We start from the raw sequence: 14,425 nt of genomic DNA, 5'->3' as shown, positions 1-14,425 counted from the left end.
CGCCCAGGCCCAGAGTTCAGGCCCCACGACCAGACCAAAAAAACAAACAAACAAAAAACAACTGCCTATATGATTAGTGACAAGATAGATAGATAGATAGATAGTCAGTAGACAGAGAGTAGATAGACTGTAGTGGATAGATATAGGTAGATGATAGAAGCTAGACAATAGGCAGATGATGAAGATAATAGATAGTAGATAGATAATAACCAGATAAATGTATATAGAGAGAAATGTGCAAAACAGATTTTTATACCTATAATTAAAAGATGAGAATTAGTTGAATATGCTCGATTTTTGACCAAACACAAGCTCACAAAAAGAGAGAAGCTGGGCACCAGTGGCTCATGCCTGTAATTCTAACTACTCAGGTGGCTGAGATCTGAGGATCACAGTTTAAAACCAACCCTGGGCAATAAAGTCCATGAGACTCTTATCTCCAATTAATTGCACAAAAAGCCAGAAGTGCTACTGTAGCTCAAATGGTAGAGTGTTAGCCTTGAGCAAAAGAACAATGCCCAGGCCCAGAGTTCAAAGTTCAGGACCAGCAAAAAAAAAAAAAGGGAGAGAAAAACATACCAAAAGAGTAAATGTTGGGGCTGTACACCTCTCCAAGTCTGGATTTCCTAACTATTCAAATGATTTCCTTACTGAGAGGATTCTTTTCTCTCTCTCTTTTCCATTTTGCTGCATCAGAAATTAAAGGCATAAGAATTGAGGATTTGCATGGCTCAGACTCTTACAGTGAAAATTACATTATAAGTCACCTCCCAGTCAGGAGGGATAAAGCACCTTGAGACATCAAGGTCTTTTTCTTCTCTTTTCTCTTCTCTTTGGATAAGGCAAGAAAATGGTCTCGCCTCACTCTGAATCTAGGGACAAAGAAGTCAGAAAGAGACAGCAATAGAGCTGAGTCAGGGAACTTGGGGAGCCAAGGAGAGCCAGTCTGTTTTCTCCCAGATGCAATGGTAGCCAGAACCGTTCAAGAAACTGTTTCAAGGTGAGCCAGCAATGCCCCTAGGGCAAATGCCACCCAAAACAACTCCAAATAAGAATGCTTTGGCCAGTAGGGTACAGTCAGACTGGCTCTAAGCTAACTTAAAGCCCCATGTATTTGGAAATGTTGTGGGGACCAACTCTCTGGAGTTTATTCTATAAACAATACTTTCAGAAATTGTTAACAGTTGGTAGTTGCTATGGGTTTGGACCTTGGAGCATATCAGAATGGAATTATTTAGAACAGAAGGATCTGATTAGGATAAATGAGATGAAGGGAAATTCTGGCTAGAGGGCAAGAAAGATACAGTGAATCTAGTGAGTAGTATTTATCCCTGTCCAACCAGCAAATCAGGAGCCAAATTCCAATACAATCAGGAGCCAACTTCCAATACAATCAACCTTTTCACATTTACAAGATTCTGCAATTATTGCAATGTCTTTGGCTTTGGGGTCACATATCAGCAGGTCCTAAATGCAAAATAGAACCATCCTGTGTTTTCAGCAGTAAGTCACTTGCCCTCCCACTCAACTCCCACCCAAGATGTGTTTTTGTAAAGGGGTTAGCTGCTGTGTGAATTATGGCAACAAGATGATCTTTGGCTCAGGAACCATTCTAAAAGTCAAACCTTGTAAGTACAAAACACATTCTGATCACCTCTAATCCCAACCTGAGTGTCACTACATATTGTGTAGACTCCTAGTTACAAGGATTTGATTCTAAAAGAAGGGCAAATGGCGTCCAGGTGCAATATATGTACTTTGTTAAATATGATTCATTTAAGAATTCCCATGCTTTGTCTTGGAAAAAGTTAATCATACCGATGCACTGATATGGCTCACAGATTTAAAAAGTAAAAAAATCACTGTGTCTGTGGGCCATGCTGCTTGCTGTTTGAGTGTCTAGACCCACAAAATAGAAACCTCGGTCTGTTGTTTTGAGCTTAGAGATTTAGCCTGAGCCTGTCACTTAGGGATAAGAAAAAGCTACACCTGCTTGGCTTGAAGTGAGTTCCTGGGATCTGTGGCAAGAGAAAGCCCAGGCAAGCAGACTGGTAAGGAAACACTTATGGCAAGTGCCTGCTGCATTTCTAAAAAGCTGTTGACAATTGTGAGAACAGAGGCAATGGAGAAAAGCTGACTTTTGGGACTGGAGCTCACTTATCAGTTAGGTCCAGTAAATCTGAGTGAAAGTATGATTTTTATGACTTTTTCTGTTATGTGTTCCAACCTGATGTTTGAGTTGCACATCTTTAAATTCCAAGGATCATAACCACTGCACTTGCCCTCTCCTATGGACAGAAGAGAGTTGTGTGGTCATGGCTACATAACAGTGATGTGTGATAGCTGTGTCATTGCAATTCCTCAACTCCAGGGCTCTCATCCTAGAGATGAGATCTGTGAACCTTTATGTCAGCAGCAAGGGAGAGGAAGAAATGACCAGTAGCAAAGGCTAAGGCTATAAGCTGTCAGTCAGGGTTTGTAGACATCAGAACCTCTGGGAAGATTCTGAGTTTCCAGACATGAGACTCCAGCAGAGGGGTTTCTTGTTTCTTTATTTGGTTTTGTTTGAGTTTTTTGTGATTTATTTTGTTTTTTGTGTTTTTTTTTGGGGGGGGGGGGGTTGTGGGTATGTATGCTGGTATTGGGGCTTGAACTTAGGGCATGGGGACTGTCCCTTAGCTTTTTTTGCTCAAGGTTAGCACTATATCACTTGAGCCATAGCTTTACTTCTGGCTTTTGCTGGTTTGTTGGAGATAAGAGTCTCATAAACATTCCTGTCCAGGCTAGGTTTGAAACACAATCCTCAGATCTCAGCCTCCTGAGTAGCTAGGATTATAAGCCTGGGCCACCAGTGCTTGGCTGGCAGAGAGATTTTTGTCAAGGTTTGTCTCACAGTGTGAATACAGGAAGCACAAACAGACTCACCTTTGGGAAAGGGACCCAGCTGATGATCCATCCTCGTAAGTGTTTCCACCTGGGAGACTGGGTTCTAAATGCAATCCACAGAGGGACATTTTCCGACAAACTTTGCTGTGGACCCCTGGGACCACTTCCCTCATTGGCACCATTCTAAGTACATAACAGTATGTGCTTCAGAGGACTTCTAGGATCTTCCTTTTGTAACTATTTGATTACAAGTTTACTATTGGAAACTCTAGGCTCCAGAAGACAAAGTATATGAATTTAGGACTAGGGCACAAATATATTCGGGCTGTTTGGCCAGCAGCACCTTTGCAATAAAAATTACTTACATAGGAAATGTTTAAATGGCCATGCAGATAAAGGAAGGTCTCTTTGCTTCTTTTTCTGTCTTCATAATTTCTTCTCTGCCTGACTTAGGAACCTTAAGTTAAGATAGTTATTCATCATTTAATTCCCAGCTCCATCACTCATCAAGTGTGACAAAAAAGATCTATTAACATAAAACCAAAAAAAAGGAAGGACAAAGAGTTCAATTCCCAATATCTTCAGAGTTAAACTTGACAATTTGGTGGCTTTATTCAATGAATCGGTGCTTATGAACAACTGAGGCCAAAGAGGGCAACCAGCAGGTGATATGCATTGCACCAGTCTCTGGCCAGAGCCCTACTGGCCTTATAGAAATTAATAGTGCCAAGTTTGGGATGTGGTCCCTGGAGGGTTGCCATAGCTACACATCTATAAAGCAGTCATGAGGACAACTCTGAGGAAGGCAGTGGAGACCAGATAAAGAGTTGAGCATCAGGTTTCTGTTGTGGAGTTTCTCACAGTGTAACCAGTGGCAGTGCCAGCAAGGTCACCTTTGGGACTGGAACACGACTTCAGGTCAATCCTGGTAAGTCATAGGAACCATGAGTCACCATATGCTCTTTTAGAAAAGGGACTGAGTACTCCAGAGGGGGGGTTCTGGTGGCTGCAGTGGGAGTTGACCTCGCAGGATTCTTCCTTTCAATAGTGCCTGCGTTATTTTGATTTCACTGAGGCTTTCCTTCCCAACCTGTAAAAATGACCTCTCTCCTCCAAACTTCTTCCATCTCCCTTACACTGCTTGTTTTCTTTATAACACCAGGTCCAAGGACTCATTTATGTCCCGGACTTTGTTACTCTAAGCAACAGAATGAAAAATGTTCTCAAATTCAGAATAGTAGATACTGTTTCCTTTGTTAACGTTTCAAGGGTAGTAGGTATACGTGAGGAAATTCTAATAGCTGCTTTAGAGATCTTTTTTTGTGTGTGCTGGTATAAGGACTTGAACTAGGGACCTGAGAGCTGTCTCTTAGGGTTTTTTTACTCAAAGCTACCTCTTTACCACTTGAGCCACAGCTCCACTTTTGGCTTTTTGGTGATTGATTGAAGAAAAGAATCTCACTAACTTTCTTGCCCAGTCTAGCTTCTAACCATGATCCTCATATCTCAAGACTGCCGAGTAACTAGGATTACAAGTGTAAGCCACAGGCACCAGGCTGTTTTAGAGACTTTAAGAAAGCTTGCTTAACCCTCTAAACACCCAAATTCTCAGAGGAATCACTTTGTTAGGAACTTGGTGGAGTCAAAACAAAATATTGACCCTCTGAGATCAGAATCAAATACTATTATTTTCCCCCAAAAGCATTACTGTTTCATTATGTACCAACTGTGAAATGACTGTATAATTAATAAGAAATTATATAGATGAGTGAATTAAGTATTTCAGACCTATGATTAAGATGCAAATTGTAGAAATTCTGGACCAAGCTACCAAGGAACTTCTCACATACAGTAAGTCCCTGAGGACAAACAGTATACCTGGGCAGGATTTCTTCACAGCAATGATTTATACACTGTTGAGGGAACTGATTGAAAACATTACTTGTCTCGAAGTGCCAATTAGGGTTTAGTTTAGTTGTGTTAAGTACATGGAGAAGTACCCCTATTTACAGCATAAGGCTGACAAAACAGCCCCATACCTGTAGGAAAAGACAGGGACTGACAGCATTGTGCATGGTATTTCTGACTACATGGTATTTCTCAGTTCCTCTCATCCCTGTCTCTGTAGCCCTGCAGGCTAGGTTCTCCCATGAGGTTTTTGTTAAAGCACCTATTACTGTGACAATAATAACAATGACCTTCGATTTGGAGCAGGGACCAGACTAACAGTAAAACCAAGTAAGTAGAGGGAGTACTCTCAAGAGTTGTCCTGAGTGGGAGACAGTGATGTTTTGTCTATTTCCATGGGATAAAGACATCTGCTGCTTCTAAGGGAATCCTGTCTTCTTTGTATCTGACCCTGAGTGAGTTGGACCTCTGTTAAATAATGAATTCTGGTAATCCTAAGGATTAGGTCAAGAACAATAGTAAATTTCACTGGCTTCTTCATTCTTTATATAGAAATGGTAAAGATGATGGGCTGGGAAGGTGGCTCAGTGGTAGAGTGCTTGCCTTGTATGCATGAGGCCCTGGGTTCGATTCCTCAGCACCACATAAGCAAAAAGAAAAAAGCTGGAAGTGGCACTGTGGCTCAAGTGGTAGAGCGCTAGCCTTGAGCTGAAGAGCTGAGGGACAGCATCCAGGCCCAGAGTTCAGGCCCCACAACCGGACGGACCCCCCCGCAAAAAAAAAGAAATGGTAAGGATGATATATAGAACCCATATTTTGTGTGTGGAGTGGAAGGGGAATAAAGTCAACAACTTAGAAATCAGCATTTCCTCAATAATAAAAACTCTTCTAAGCCAGATGCCAGTGGCTCATACCTATAATCCTACCTACTCAAGAGGCTGAGTTATGAGGATCAAGGTTTGAAGCCAGTCCAGGTAGGAAAGTCCAATGAACTAAATTAATTCAAAGCTGGAAGCCGAAGTGTGAATCAAGTGGTAGAGTACTAGCCTTGAGTAAAAAAGAGATAGTTCCCGAGCCCTGAATTTAAGCCCCAAATACCAGCACAAATAAACAATAAACAAAAATAAACAACCACCAAAAAAACCCAAGAGGAATACAATCTGCTCTTTTGCTGGTTTTTGTTTGTTAGGTTTTTTGTTACTGTTATTCTGTGTCTGTGAGAGTGGCTTGGTGCTAGTCAACTTGAAGAAGCCATTCTCTGACTCCATGTTGACCACCTGTGCTAGGCAGCCTAGCTCCACCCTTGCTCCACCTGTGTCTTCATGAGTCTTAAGTAAGAGCAGCCCATCAAAAACCAGTTTTGTGAAAACAAAACAGGTGGCTTAAGATTAAGTTCAGATCTATCTCATAGCCAGCTGTTTATCATTATTATTATTATTGTGAAAATACCATACAAAGGGGTTATAATTACATGGGCAAGGTATTTTTTTTTTCTAAGAAATAGCCTAGCCTTGCCAAGCTGCTAGACCTGGGGTTGCATGATAGCAAGACTTCCACTAGAGGCCAAGATGATCTCACCTGCTTGGCTTCCCTGCCTACCTACTGGTTATTGTAAGGCCCCATAGGACTGTGAATACTGGAGGACAAGGGAGGTTCATCTTTGGAAAAGGCACTAAACTGTCTGTTAAACCAAGTAAGTAAGTGTCAAGAACTCCAAAGGCTTCACCAGTGAGTGCAGCTGAAGTACAATTTCTGAGTGAGTGAGGACAAATTCAACCTTTCTTTCTGTAGTTCTCCTGCCCTTCACCCATGAATTGCAAGGCAAGGCCCTCCTCTCAGGATGACACTTTGTGGAAGTGCATCGTACCTCTGTGTAGGATGGTGGTCTCATGGGAAAAGGAAGCATTATTTGCACTGTGGAGGACTCTGATGGGACTGTAAGCTGGCCAGTGTTGCCTATAACTGATATATGTATGTTAGACATTTGTTTTTGTTTAGTTTGTTTTGTGAGCCTGAACTTGAACTCAGGGTCTCACACTCTAGCTTGGCTTTTTCACTCATGACTGGTGCTCTACCAGCCGAACTACACCTCCACTTCTGGCTTTTTGCTGGTTAATTGGACTCCCAGATTTATCTGCCCAGACTGGCTTCAAGCCTCAATTTTGAAATGTCACTCTCCTGAATAGCTAGGATTACAGGCATGAGCCAATGGCACACAGCTCTAAACATTTGTTTTAACAGAGGAAGGGGGAAACAGAGAGGTCCCTATGAGATGTTTTTGCTTAGAGAGAATACACTGTGGACCTCAAACACCGGGTATGCACTCAACTTCGGCAAAGGCACCTCACTGTTGGTCACACCCGGTGAGTTCTTATGGTTAACTAATTATCCTTTCTGGAAAGAAATCCAGTGGGGCCTGTTGAAACACAGCTAAATTTAATTGCTTCGTTTAGCATGCAGTTGTTAACTGTGTCGGATGTGTGAGCAAGATATGAATATATGTTTCCCTAGACGCTGGATTTAGTTATCAGGTCCTTGGGCAGTTTGATAAATGATCCTAATACTGCAATCAGTGTTTCTCGAAGGTCCATAAGGCATGTGGTAACTTTGGAAAAGAAGTAGAGATAAGAAGAAAAAGAGCTTTGTGATAGAGGCAAAAACAAACCAATAAAAGGAAGGCTACCACACAACAGTGCTTAGCCAAGGAAGCATGTCCTTAACAGATAAGTGATGAAGACCCAACTGAGTTTATGCCCTGTTATCCAGCACAACTGAAAAGTAAAGCAAGTAGGCTGAGAACTCAGGACACCAGAGAGCAGCAGCCAGTGTATGCTTCTCAGAACTTTCTTGTTCTAAGTGAGTAAAACAGTAGAACTTGCTCTGGAGATAGAGCAGCCCAGGATGTGTCTCATCACTGGACTTGTTTCTCTTTGGAAATCCCTTTCTTCAACCCAGAAACAACTTCACCTCTTCATCTCAGCTGGCTGAATCAGCCCTAGGAGAGAGGCAGAGAACATCAGTGCCTTAAAGTCTTCCACCTCTATTAGATTATCTTTAATAAAGCAGAATGTTTGTGTTGAGTTGTGAGCTGTCAGGGAGAGGGTAATAGAGATGGATGATAGAAGGAAATACTGAAAATTTACAGGCAATCCACCCTTCAGAGTTCAGTGGGGTGTTTTATTCTTTGTGTGTTTTGCTCTTTTCTCTTAGAATTACAGAAATAAGTACTTTCCGTGCTGGCACACTTTACCGAAATCTGACATCTCACAGGTAGTATTCTAGAAGTATGTTATCAACCATACTCAGTGTCTGAACTAAGTGTGACAATAAGGTAATGGCTGATGTGTTAACAAATAGGTTTATACATTTAAAAAAGTGGTCTAGTCAAAGCACTGGGCTTGAAGCAGTACATACTTCAGTTTCATGGCTGCTACTGCTCACCTTCTCTGCTGAAACTGCCTCAAAGCACAAAGCCCTTTCTTTCTGTAACATCCACAATGGCTTTCTCCTTTTGAAGGTAGATTTCTCTTTTGTTAATAGCCAAAAGCTTTTCAGAAATAAGACTTATCAATAGAGAAGGTACTCTAGCGAATTGCTGGTACTGTTTGGAATCCAAATGAGGTGTAGCTAGAAAATTATGTCATTGGTTTGTTTTTATGGCTCATAAACTGACTCTCAGGAAGAAACCTAAGGGGAATTCTTGCAAGAGTTCAACACTCACTGAGATATTAGTTCTGATACACTTGCTAGATCAGCCTCCTAATAAACCCACTTATGATGATAATAGCATGAGATTGGAGAGTTTTGCAAATTTACTTCCAATATAAACAGAAAAGGATCTCTTAAAAAACTGAGATCTAATCCCAACTAAATGCCTTTGGGTACAACATGAGGTCAGGGCCTTTTGGTGTGCCATCTACTGGTGACAGTGAAGCTGCTTTAGTGAAGGTGACCTTAAAGTGGTTTGTGTAAATGCATGTCACAATGTGGCTAACACAGGATCCTACAATTACGTCTTTGGGGCCGGCACCAAGTTGACAGTCTTAACAAGTGAGTATTACAGGCAGGACAGACTTTATTTTTGGTGCTCATTTTTTGAGAGGGCAAGGGAGAGTAGAATAAAAGAAAGTCTCACTATAAATTATGGAGCCACAATTACTGTCAAACGAAGTAGCCATCTTGCGTCCCTCCATTCTGAACAGAAAGTTCAGAGGTTTGCCATGATGGGTTATCATTCATTTTGTAAGACTTGTGTTAATCATCACAAGAATGTTTATGAAGCCCAGCATGATGGTACATACCTGTAATTCCAACTCTCCAGAGATTGAAGCAGTAGGATTATGAGTTCAAGAACAGCCTAGGCTATATAGCAAGACCTTGTCTCAAAAAAAGAAAGAAAGAGTATTATGAGATAAAGACCTTCTTTACACATAGGAATCCTGTGTTCTTCACTCTCTTCTTTTAGAACTACATTCTCAGTTCATGTTTTTCACATTTCCTGTCTGTCTCCAAGCCTCTCTCCCCTGTCTAACTCACTGCTTCTTCTGACACTCAGATTTTGAGAAATAATCTCAAGAGAAAATTATATCCATTGCCTAGCCTGTCACTCAAGGATTTCTAGTATCCAGGTTCTTTCTCTGCTCCAAATCCACTTACTATTTCCTTCTACAAATGCTACACCAAAAACAGTGGGCTTCTCCAGAACACTCATACCTAACACTGCTTGTGCCCTGTATTCACACAGGACCTGGACCTAATACCTAAAGCAAGTTTGCACAGGTCAAAAAGAGAAATTCACTTCCTGGTCTCTCAGTGCAGCATACTTGTCAGCCAAGTCAACTTCATAGGGATAGTTGAGAAATTATGTACTCTTTCTAAAACTTAGAGGCCTGCAAAGGAGGTCCAGCAGCCCAAGAACAAAATATAGAGGGAGGGAAGGGAGGAGATAGTCTCTGTAATGAGTGCGATGAGGAGGGATCCATCTATGGAAAGAGATACACCCTGAAGGAGAAACAACGCTGACTAAATACAAGTGGCAAATTCATGGGCTGCCATATTTCCTGTGTGTCTTGTTTTCCCCCCTAATTACCAGTTGTTAAGCCTCCAATTCTCAATGTAGCTGTGGTGAGGAAGGGAAGAGTATATGCTAACACTTACTGGATGTCTTAGACTCAGATTTGCCTTCAGGTTATGTCAAAATTGAAAAGGGCAACAGAAAAAAAATCATGTGTGAAGAATGGGGAAGGCTATGTTCTTAGTCACTAGGGAGTGATCTCAGTTTGGTCCTTGAGTTGTGCTACTTTCTGGGAAAGGGTCAATGAGACTGGAGAAGCATCTCCCAGGACAAGCATAGGAAGTGGTCTTATTCCTGGTAACTACCTAAACAGGGAAAGAAAAGACCTATCAAGCTGGAATCAGTGAGATATTACCTGTGTCTGTCACTAGTTCTCGGCAACTAAAAAAATTGGACATCTTCTTAGATATCCAGGAGCTGGACCTTGTTCTGAAGTGCCTTGCTCCAGCACTGGAAAAGTGTGGGTCAGTACCCTGAACCTCTTATCAAATGGGCAGCCCTAGCTTCCTTCAGTCCTTCCCTCTGTGGTCACAGCCTCCATGATTGCTTTCCCTCTGTACTGTGGACATAAATTGTTTCTATCTTATCTAAATGAGGTAGATGATTTTCAGAACTCTGGGGAAATATTATTGTAAACACTAAAGGATGTGCAAGGATATTTTTGGCTGTCAGTATTCTGGGCCTGTACAAGAAAATTCCTTCTTTAGAATATTTACAAAGAATAGCCTTCATTTATCCAATGTGGAAACAGGTCCTGAAATCTAAGCTGGTGCTAGGACTCAGTGCCAGCTTATTACTATGACAATTACTTAATATTCTCTGTGCTCATGGTATCGCTCCTTCCAGAAGATCTTTAGGGAAAACTTCGTTCAGTTTCTAGGAGGTTTTTGCTGAGCTGAAGATCACTGTGTGAATAATAATGCAGGCAACGTACTCACATTTGCTGGGGGAACAAGGTTAATGGTCAAACCCCGTAAGTATCTCTGCTGAATCCATAATGAATATTCTCCTAGCAAAAGGAAGCCACAGAATGAAACTCAGTTTTCTGTTTTTACCTACTCAGTTTTATTTTTCAGATTAATTTGAGCAATGATTTGGTATATATACATGAGAAAAATGGGTATATCTGACACAGGAACAAATTCACTGGAGAAAATAAGTTCCGGGGCCTTTTTTAATCTTTAGGAGCAGCATGTCTGATGCTGTTAAACCCAGTGATGGGTGAGCACTGGAATTGGAGAGCCCTCCATCAGCTTTCTCAATACTGGACCTTGCCTTACTGGTCTAGCCGGAAGAAGACTTGGATAGAGGAGGAGGGTTGACATTTAATCTCTGGCAAGCCTTCCCACTCCCAATATAGCATGAATTAACCACAATAATACAGTCTTCCCCATTGCCTTTTTGGCCAGAGTTGCTGCTGGGGGAGCACGAAAGCGGGATTTGGGGATTGAAAGGGATTTCCTGGTACATATTGGCTGCTCTGTTTCTGTAAAGCTTCCTACGACTGTGTAATGTTGGCAACAATGGCAAAGTGACTTGGGGACTAGGAACAAGCCTGGCAGTAAATCCAAGTAAGTCTTCCTGTTAACTCTTTCAAACTTGTCTGTTAAGTTTGAAACATCTCAAAAACCACCTCCTTTTATTTTTGACTTCCTTTCTTTCTCCATGATCTTTTACCCTAATGTTTAAAATGTCCAATTATAGATAGTGTTTTTGTCCTGTCCACTAAAGCCAAATTCATATCTACTCCTCAATTAAAATAAATAGAAGTGGGGCTGGGAAGGTGGCTCAGTGGTAGAGTGCTTGCTTTGCATGCCTGAGGCTCTGGGTTCGATTCCTCAGCACCACATAAGCAAAAAGAAAGAAGCCGGAAGTGGTGCTGTGGCTCAAGTGGTAGAGCGCTAACCTTGAGCTGAAGAGCTGAGGGACAGCGCCCAGACCCAGAGTTCAGGCCCACAACCAGACCCCCCCCCCAAAAAAATAATTAAATAAATAAATAGAAGTATCCAGAAGAGCATTAGAGATATTTGGAAAATTAGACTATTTTCTTTCTTTTCTTTTCTTTTTTTTTTCTTGTGCTAGTCCTGGGGCTTGAACTCAGGGCCTGGGCACTGTCCCTGAGCTTCTTTTTCTCAAAGCTAGCACTCTACCACTTGAGCCACAGCACCACTTGTGGCTTTTTCTGTGTAAGTGGTACTGAGGAATCAAACCCAGGACTTCATGCGTTTCTACCACTTAGCCACGTTCCCAGCACTAGACTACTTTCTTAGAGAGCAACTAGGTTGGTCCATCCTCAAAAAGGCCGTCAGAGAGCACTGGAAGTTGGAGAAAGCAAGAATATTCATCATGGTCAGGTGCTGACCTGACACATGGGTCATTGGTAAATACTGTTTCTCCCAACCAAAGACAAGTCAAATGCTCTAGGACATCTCAGGATTTAGAGTCATCTCATGGCCTTAGAAACATCTCCCCACTGTGGAGTAACCAGAATGACTCACAGTGGCCATATAGCCACTCCTGATTCTATTTGTTTTGGCTTACAGCCTATTGCAACTGGCTGGAAAAACAGGAAAGTGGATGATTTGATCTTAATTTTGCCTCTCTTGAGAAGTTATTCTCTCCAGGAATCCTCAGGAGTCCCTTAGAGATTGCTTAACCTGCTAAAATTGTGCTTCCCATAATTAAATTCTGTTTGCAGAGGTGTTTGCTATAGCTTTGGCTGGGGCTAGGTCCTGGATCAGTTCTAGGGCTCCAAGCTTGGCAAAGACAGGGATGGAGGAAGACTGAAAAGAGGAACCAAGGGGCTTCACAAAAATCATCTTTGATATAGACATTAGTGGATATCTAAATGAGATTTTAAATAGTTTCCCATGTGCTAACCTGATAACATTCTCTAGGAGGTCACCCTTGCATTTGTAGCTCTGAATGTAAGATGTGGAATAAAAAAGGGTAAGAGTCAAACATAGTACCAAATAGAGAGAGCAGAGATAAATAGTGTTAATGTTTAGTTTATAAAATGTCATTCCAAAGCCAGACACCAGTGGCTCACGCCTGTAGTCCTAGCTACTCAGGAGGCTGAGATCTGAGGATCACGGTTCAAAGCCAGCCCAGGGAAGGAAAGTCCATGAGATTCTTATCTTCAATAAACCACTAGAAAACCGGAAGTGGTGCTGTGGCTCAAGTGGTAGAGTGTTTGCCTTGAGCTGAAGAGCGCAGGGACAGTGCCCAAGCCCAGAGTTCAAGCCCCACGACTGACAAAAAAAAATTAAAAAATAAAATGTCTTTCCAATGTATCTCAAGGTATATTTATCAGAGTTGATGAGCTATTTTGTCTGTATTACTGGTATACATATTTCAAAGGAAAACCCAACATAGCAAAGACTAGTTAAGAATTTGGATACAAACTGCTTGGAGAAATCCTATCATTTGCCAGATGTGTGACCTTGAACAGGTTATCCAATCTCTTTATGTTTCATTTCCTTCATCTGTAAATTGAGGCTAATCCTAGTACTTGGATTATTGGGATGTTCTCACATTTAAATAGTTAGTACTTATAAAGAGCTTTAGAGGCCAGGGACAGTGGTGCAAACCTGTGATCCCAGCACTCAAGAGTCAGAAGCAGGAAGAGTGAAATTTCAATGCCACATATGCTATGTAGAAAGGCTCTATCTAAAAAAAAATTTTTTTTAATTTAAAAAAAGGTCTCATGGGGCTAGAAACATGGCTCAGTGGTAGAGTGCTTGCCTCGCATGCGTGAGGCCCTGGGTTCGATTCCTCAGCATCACATAAACAGAGAAAGCTGGAAGTAGCGCTGTGGCTCAAGTGATAGAGTGCTAGCCTTGAACTGAAGAGCTGAGGTACAGGCCCAGGCCCAGAGTTCAAGCCCCACGACCTACCAAAAAATAAAAAAAAACGGCCTCATATAGTGGCAGGCACATAGTAAGTCTTCAGTTATTATGTTTTCTTGTTACTAGATCAGGTTCTTAGAAGGAAGAAAAAGAAATAATTTCTAGTGAAAGTTTTTGTAAAATGTAGCATTAGTGTGACTGGCAAACAGGAAAGCTCACCTTTGGTCAAGGGACAACTGTATACATAGAACCAGGTAGGTCTAAATGTCCACAGATAAGTCTCATCTCTGGGCCTTTTTTTTTTTTTTTTGTCAGTTGTATGGCTTGAACTCTGGGCCTGGGCACTGTCCTTCAGCTCTTCAGCTCAAGGTGAGGGCTCTACAGTTTGAGGCACATCGCCACTTGCGGTGTTCTGGTAGTTAATTGGAGATGAGTTTCATGGATGTTCCTGCCCGGGCTGGCTTTGAACCTCGATCCTCAGATCTCAGCCTCTAAGTAACTAGGATTACAGGCATGAACCACTGTCGCCTGGCTTCTGTGGGCCTTTTTAACACGTAACCAAAGACTCTTACTCTTAGGCTTGTTTTCCTTTTAGAAATGCAAATAGAAGGTATATGAAGTAGTTAATATAGTCTTTTCTAGACTACTTGGTTTCAGCTAGTGGCAACAGGGAGAGAGGACTTGAAATTAATTTGGTCAAATTTCTAGA

The 14,425-nt window shown here is 41.7% G+C and overlaps 1 gene segment (V, D, J or C); it reads left to right on the top strand.

The window, feature by feature from the left end:
• Positions 1–14,425, top strand: part of LOC122113442 — a 547,786-nt gene that overhangs the window by 478,615 nt on the left and 54,746 nt on the right. The window contains 1 exon segment of the C gene segment in view: positions 2,896–2,960. Within this exon segment, the coding sequence occupies positions 2,896–2,960 (65 nt within the window).

Source organism: Dipodomys spectabilis, unplaced genomic scaffold (assembly GCF_019054845.1).
Source record: "Dipodomys spectabilis isolate Male_0828 unplaced genomic scaffold, ASM1905484v1 ptg000097l, whole genome shotgun sequence".
Classification (NCBI taxonomy): domain Eukaryota; kingdom Metazoa; phylum Chordata; class Mammalia; order Rodentia; family Heteromyidae; genus Dipodomys; species Dipodomys spectabilis.
The sequence above is the reverse complement of the archived record's forward strand: the minus strand, read 5'-3'. Positions and strand labels throughout refer to the sequence as shown.